Source organism: Amphiura filiformis, chromosome 14 (assembly GCF_039555335.1).
Source record: "Amphiura filiformis chromosome 14, Afil_fr2py, whole genome shotgun sequence".
In the NCBI taxonomy this organism is placed as follows: domain Eukaryota; kingdom Metazoa; phylum Echinodermata; class Ophiuroidea; order Amphilepidida; family Amphiuridae; genus Amphiura; species Amphiura filiformis.
The window spans coordinates 64985371-64993265 of NC_092641.1; the positions used below are offsets into that span (position 1 = coordinate 64985371).

Consider the following 7895-nt stretch of genomic DNA (forward strand, 5'->3'; position numbering starts at 1 on the left):
GAGTTGTATACGAATCTGGCAACTTCACACTAAACGCAGACACGTCGCTGTAGAGACGAATCACCAGTCTTCACATCTGTAGTACAGGTAGGTTCATCCGTCATCACATCTGGTAGATCTCATGATGAATTTGACAGTTTGCATCAGTTGTTCTGAAGCGAAAGCAAGGTGTCAGCCTGCCTTTCGAAGCAAATTAACGTAAACTGATGTTTAGTCTGTGACTTCTGATTCTAACAGCAGACACAGTTTATCAATGGGTCTGGTGAGAATGCTTGTCCTAGTTTTTACTCGCACACGTCGAACCAGTCCATCACTTGCAGGGAGTGTTTCAACCACTCTGCCCAGGGGCCATACGTTTCTGGGAGTAGATTCATTTACAACCATGACGACATCTCCCACCTTGGCATTTCGCTGTGGGTGAATCCACTTTTGTCTTTGTTGTAACTGAGGAAGGTATTCTTTGATCCATCTGCGCCAAAACAGGTCTGCCAGATACTGGACTTGCCTCCACCGACGCTTGGCATACTGACTCAGCTTTCCTGCAGCAGCGGCTGGTGGTAAGATCATGTCACTCTTTAGTTGAAGAAGGTGATTTGGTGTAAGTGGCTCTAAGTCAGATACTTCTCCTGGAACATTGGTGAGTGGTCGGCTGTTAACTATGGCTTCTATCTCACACAGTAAAGTACGAAGAGAGTCATCTGTTAGTGTTTGTTCCTTTATAACAGAGCACATCACTTTCCTGATTGTCCGTATTTGACGTTCCCAGATGCCTCCATGGTGACTTCCTGCTGGTGGATTAAAGATCCACTCAATCTCTCTTTGCAGAAGGTAGTCATGGATTCTGTCTTGATTCCAAGCGGCAATTTCTCGGCGTAATTCTCTTTCTGCCCCTATCAAATTGGTGCCATTGTCAGAGCGGATCTGTTTCACTTGGCCTCTTCTGGACACGAATCGTCGTATGACATTTACGCAGGCATCGGTATCCAAAGACGCTGCCATTTCAATGTGTATGGCTTTGGATGCAAGGCAGACGAACACTACACCATATCGCTTGACTATACTACGGCCTTGTTTAACTTCTAGTGGACCGAAATAGTCCATTCCAACTCTTGAAAATGGTGGCTCTCCTGGAGTGACTCTGTCTTTGGGAAGATCACTCATCATCTGCTGTTGTACTTTTGCATTCCTCTTTCTGCAGGTGATGCAACTGTTGATAACCTTTCTAGCTGCTGCATTAGCATTCGTTATCCAGTACTTCTTATGCAGATGCGCCAACATGTGGTTTCTGCCCCCATGTCCAGTTGCTTCATGAACGTCATGTAAAATCAACTTTGCAATGTGGGACTTCTTTGGTATGATTGATGGAAATTTTGTCTTTTCAGGTAGAGCTGACTTAGCCAGTCGACCACCTACTCTGATTACTCCATCTTCTATAAATGGATTAAGTCTGTAGAGAGGACTTGCTTTCTTAATCTTGCTAACTTGTTGCAAGTCATCTTCTGGCTGACTGTCATTACTTCTCAATTGCAGCTCTTTTAGTGTCTTAATTTCTTCTGGATATGCCTTGGTTTGGACATATACTATCACAGCTCTTTCTGCTTCTTGCATGTCAGCAACATTAAGCAAATCTGTAATGTTGCCATGCTCTTCATTCTCATCATTCTTTCTACCATCATCATCTCCATTATCAACTCTATCATCATCTCTATCATCATCTCTATCACGACAGATCTTGCGGAGATGTTTCTTGACTCTGAGGATCCATGCAACACAACGACAAAGTTGATACCATGAGGAGAATCGTGTAAGTAGTTTCTCCATGGTCTCTGTTGCTTCTTCTGTCAACGCTGTGTTGACTACTAATTTCTTTTTAACTTCAGGATCTTCAGCTAGCTCTTCAGAGCTGTCTCCAATGGTAGTCTTCGGCCACTGGTTTTCTGCTTTGTGTAAGAAATCTGGACCATCAGTCCACCTTCTATTCTTGAGGAAGCAATCAACGGCTAAGCCCCTTGAGCAGTCGTCTGCAGGGTTTGAGCTGGTTCCTACATACTTCCATTGGTGTGGCTGGGAGCCATCTCTAATCAGTGCGACTCGATTAGCCACAAAGGTGTGGAATCTGGCGGTGTCATTGTTAATATACTTGATCACGGACTGACTATCAGTCCAGAAGTATGTGCTTTCGACTTTCAACTGTAGTTCCTTTTGCAACATGTTGTTGACCTTTACTGCCATTGCAGCTGCAGTTAACTCTAGGCAAGGTATAGTTATGATCTTCAAGGGAGCAACTCTTGCCTTGGCTGTCAGGAGAGTAAGATGCACTTGACCCATCTCATTAACAAATCGCAAGTAGCTCACTGAACCATATCCCTTCTGACTTGCATCACAGAAGTGGTGCATCTGGACTTCACTTTCTTCAAAGTCCTTGGGCTTGAAACATCTTTCGATGGTGAAATCTGACAATTTCGGTACTTCATCAAGCCATCTTTCCCAACGGGTCAGAAGCTCACTAGGAATAGGCTCATCCCAACCAAGCTGCAGCTTGCTTAAGTTCTGCAATATTTGTTTTGCTGGCAGGATTGCTGGAGCAACAAATCCTAGCGGGTCATAGATGGAGCTTACAGTTGCTAGGATGCCTCTTCTGGTAGGAGGTCTCTCTTTCACTTTAATATGGAAGCCAAACCTGTCGGTTTCTGGTGACCATAGCAACCCCAGCACCTTTTCTGATGGTAACTCTTCATTCTTCAAATCTAGTGTCTTTGTAGTCTCAGCTCTATCGTCTTCAGGGACTGACTGCAACACTTCTCTTGAGTTACTCAACCACTTTGTCAACTTGAAGCCACCATCCTTACACAAGCTGGTGAGATCACTGACGAGTTGAATAGCTTTGCTTTCACTTTCGATAGATTTGAGGTAGTCATCGACATAGAAGTTGGACAGCACCGTGTTGCATACTTCTTCGCTGTATTTTTCCTTACCATCATCAGCGGTCTTTCTCAGTGCGAAATTCGCACATGAAGGTGACGAAGTTGCGCCGAACAAGTGCACATTCATCCTATATTCCTTCAGAGGCAGACTCAGGTCACCGTAGGGCCACCATAGAAATCTTACTAAGTCTCTGTCTGGTTCTGGTACACGCACTTGATGGTACATTGCTTTTATGTCTGCTACAACTCCAACAGGGTGCTCTCTAAACCTCGTCAACACACCTACCAAGTTGCTTGTCAAGTCGGGTCCTTTTAGTAATTGTGAGTTTAAAGACTGGCCCATGTACTTCGCCGCACAATCAAATACAACTCGCAGCTTGCCCTTGGTGGGGTGAAACACCCCATGGTGGGGGACATACCACACCTTGCCATCCTTTCTATTGCATGCATCTTTGGGCACTTCTTCTGCATAATCATTTTAAACATATCATTCATGAATGCAGTGTATTGGTCGTTGAAAACCGAGTCCCTTTCTAACTTCCTCTTCAGATGGCATGCTCGCAATTCGGCTTGATGTATATTGTTCGGCAATTTCATGTCATCATCTTTGAGCGGGAAACCTACTTGGTAGTGCCCATCTACATACTTGATTGATGCTTCTACTCTGTTTAGGAATTGTCCTTCACTCACACTTCTCTCTGGCTTGTCATCAATGATTCGCTCATTGAACTCAGCATTGTAGAGTTTCTCTAATTGCTGGTCAATGGTGTCATATGCCTTAATTCTGTGGATGACTGATGTCCTTTTGTGTTCTTTATTTTTGACACCATACACTGTCCATCCGAGTCTAGTTTGGCAGGCGAAAGGTCCTTCACCTTGGCTATTTACTACATGTATTGGCTCAAATGCTTTAGGCACATTATTTCCTATGAGGAGACCAATATGGCATTGAGATTCATCATTTAATCTTCCTAGCTTAACTTCTTCCATATAAGGAATTGCATCAATATCATCCTGGTTGATGATGTCAGCCAAGTCACCAGGGATCTTATCTTGTGTGTATGCCTTTGGAAGAGAGATGATATTATTTCTGTTCATGTCAGAAACTTCTAAATCTTGGATGATTTCACTGTCTACTATGATATCATCTGTTATGGTTTCAATTTCCAATTTGGTTTTCTTGCCTTTAACATGCAGTTCCTTTTGCAGCCTTTCAGAACAGAATACAGCATCACTGCCGTTGTCGAGATAGGCGTAAGTTTCTACAGACATTCTGGAAACTCTTGAGTAGACTATGACTGGTATTATTGTGGGATATGATTCACTAGATTTAACTCCGGCGCCTGTAAGCCCACATGTCTGATTAGCAACTTCACCAGACTTCTGTGTCTCTTCCTGTTTCACATGTAGCACTGTTGGATGGCGCTTTTTACATGTCTTGCAGGTAAGCTTGTATTTGCAGATTTTACTGTAATGTGTTGCTTTCTTTAGGCAGCCAAAACAAACTCCCAACTCTCTTAGATACTGCAACCGGTCACTTATAGGCCTTTCCTTCAATTTGTTACACATTTCCAAAGTGTGATCTTTACCCTTGCAATATGTACACGGCTTGTCGGCTCCTGGGCTACTTGACGACACATTTGGCCTGGCTCCTGGACTATATGACATTACATTTGGTCTGGCTCCTGGACTATTTGATGTCACACTTGCCGACACAGCTTCTGTGTTTGTTGCTAGATTTCTTCTAGCTTTATAAGTCTGATAGTTTGGGTTTTTTACCCTTTCTTCCTTCTTAGTACTATCTTCCTTCTCCGTCACACTTCTACCGTAGGCAGCATTAGTTGCGATTCTAGCCTGTTTTTCTAAGAAGGAGGTGAAGTCTTCAAATGTTACCACTTTGTTTCTTTCTTCTTCTACATAATCTACTTGTCTCCTCCATCTGTCTCTCATACTATATGGTAACTTCATCATCAACATTCTAATGTTTGCTGTACTTTGCAACTCATTAGTATAGCCCAGGCTGGTCATGGTATTTTTGCATTCTAACAAAAATAATGACAAATCTTGTAGCCCTGAACTATCACCTTTCACATTCGGCCACTGCCTCATCTTCGCTAAGTAGGCCTCTGCAATCTTGTGCTTATTACCATATTTCCTTTCCAACAACCTTTTGCTTCCAGGTAACCAACCTCATCATCCATGTGAATACAACTTTTCACCAAACTGTTGGCTTCACCTCTTGTGTACTGTTCAAGATAGTACAGACGGTCTCTATTGCTTTTGCTCTTATTTTCGATTATGAATTCGAAGGCTCGTATGAAAGTAACATACTGAAGCGGGTCTCCAGTAAATGTCTGTAATGTCCGCTTTGGTAGACTCGCTTGTTTATGTTGTTCCACCAGCAGCCTTGTTAAGTTGTCTTGGTTGCGTGCCAAATTTTCTATACTGGTATCTTTATCTTCTTCTTTCACTTCTGTTGTATGTTGCCGTGGCAACATGACTTGTTTTTTCTTCACATCAGGCTCTGGTGACGAAGTTACTCTATGACCATACTTTACTGATGAAGGCCCGTCATGTTCATACTGTTCACTGTACTGTTCTTGACCATACTGACGATACTGTTTATCAATATTTTCATATTTCGTGGCTGACAAATAACGTGGGGGTATTCTGTCCCCTGTACTTTCTGATTCCTCAGGTGCTGCTGCAGGAAACAAGACTTCACTTGGTGGTGGAAAGTTGACTTGCATAACTTGACTGGTTGTTAACCTGCTTCTTGGCTGAACTTGTTGACCTAAATCAGTATGTACTTTACCATCAGTAGTCATGCCCACTGCTGGCTGCTCTTTTGCAGGTCCCAACTCCACATGTGTGTATTTTGGTCTTGCCCTGGATTTAGACCTACAGCACCAATTGTATCATGTTTAGCTAGGAACTTGCCATCAATTTCTTGACCTTCTCTAGTGTTGTGGTTCAACCACTGCCTCACTGATGTGTTTGTATCTGGTTGAGCTTCTGTGAGGTCATCAAGCACCGATTTTGGTCTACTTCTTAAGCTCTGGGATTTATGTTCATAATCCTCCAATACATCTATTTTGGCTTGCTCTATGTTTATTTCAGTCTTCATTTCCAACCACTCTCTTTGTTGTTGCAAGTCCCTTGCCCTGGCTTGGATATTAAATTCCTCACTTTCTAGAGCTTGTTTTTCCTTCAATGCTTTGGCACGACATTCTAGCTCTACCTTTCGAGTTGCAGCTTGCAATAAAGCATATTCTGTACTTTTAGATAATGCATCACTTTTATAAGATCTTCTGCTTCTTAATTCGGAACCGCTTTTATGACTCGACATGATGTTTTCGATAGTACCGAAACGAACGAATTAACGAAACGACGCCGCTGCAAGCAACGAAGCGCAATATTTTTAAAGTGAACAACGGTTCACTAATTTATGTGAGAAACTATACGTAGGACCTGTGTAAAGTGTGCTTTGTGAGGCTACATGTGTCGAAACCTAAAATAAATACGAAAGTCAGTATACACGAAACTTCGCTTGAATGCAGGCCCTACGTTGCTTACCGACGGGTGGGAGAAAGCTCGATCCACTCGTTTATCGTGCACCGACAGGCGGGAGTAAGCTCTTTGCGCCCGTTTATTGATAACAAAATACCACATAACTCTTTTTTAGGTAGAAGTCCTGAGTCAGTGTTGTATGATTCTATGAGTTATTCCTGCATGCACTAGCTGTGCAACTGCAAGATTACTAATGTCAGTATTAGAGGCGTACATGCAGGCACTTTACTACCAAACTTTATTTTAATTGTCGTAAGCGACTCGCGACTGGTGGGAGTAAACTTGTTACCCCTTAATTAGATATTTATTAAAATACCACAAAGCTATTTTTCAGTAGTAGTCCCGTGTCAGTTTGTGCTTTTGTTGTCGTAAGCGACTCGTGGGAGTGTTAGAAATGTACATACAGGCAGCTACTACTGATATCTTTATTTGATTTCTACGATTCGGATTCATAGGCCTCAATAACTTCTTTGAAGTTCTTATCTTTAAGCTTCTACCAAATGTGCATTTATCTACATGCACACTCATTAATATTTGCTATATTCAGTGACGTCTGACATGACTGGAGGCTGTGGTGATTGTCTGTGCCAATGCAATGTTTATGTTTACACTGCTGACACGACCTTAAGCTTTTAGCTATTTTTAGGTAAGCTTACAAAACAGACGCTCAACTGAACCTTTATTTGGTAACTATTTACCAACTACAGCATCTTTTTACAGAAAATTAATCTTTACAACTTTAGGGGCAAACTTGCTTTGCTCCCCTGGTTAGCAGAAGCTTGGTACTAAATAAATACAATCTTCGATGACTCGGAACCAACAACAAAAGGTGACACAAATCATCACAAATCCAAGGATACACTTTAGCTGAAACGTATCTTTATGATGTTTATTATCTTCACTTGCTATTCTTCTTCTTGTTCTTGTCACAAATACTAATTATGTTGGTTTAGGCTAAGATTAATTGTGTCTTTACCGAGAGCTTCTTCACTACAATACATCAAAACCAAGATGACAGCCTCCAGTGCCAAATTCGGCACCAAATTACATGTGATTGATGGGCTGTGCAGGCTATGTTTAGCTTAACACTTCAAGGGCGCTCATCACATAAATAAACATGCCATAGGAATGCAATGATTAAGGATGCACAACACTTAAACAAACTTTGATTTTAGGTAAATGGCATCAACACAGATAGTATCAGTTTGTGAATGAGAACATCGTATAAGTTCCTTGTACTACCCCCCCCCCCGCCCCCAGTCCGGCACGCCGGGGGGCATAATACCGGCTATAAATGATTTTTAGCTGTTTTGTCTGGCTTAGACATTTTTTTTTGATACTGCTGCCTTTGCCATCAGAACCCAAGCATGTCTCGGGACCCCACCCCGGCTCGGGACCTTA

General features: G+C 42.3%; 1 protein-coding gene across 1 annotated transcript; it reads right to left on the reverse strand.

Moving 5' to 3' along the window:
- Window positions 1-210: 210 nt before the first annotated feature.
- LOC140169581 (uncharacterized) lies at window positions 211-3150 on the reverse strand. Its single transcript, XM_072192845.1, has one exon. It carries the CDS (start codon window positions 3148-3150, stop codon window positions 211-213), a length of 2940 nt encoding a protein of 979 aa, XP_072048946.1.
- Window positions 3151-7895: the final 4745 nt, after the last annotated feature.

What these genes read in the sequence shown, in the direction of transcription:
- LOC140169581 (XM_072192845.1), bottom strand. Translation starts at nt 3,150, where the DNA reads ATGTACCATCAAGTGCGTGTACCAGAACCAGACAGAGACTTAGTAAGA.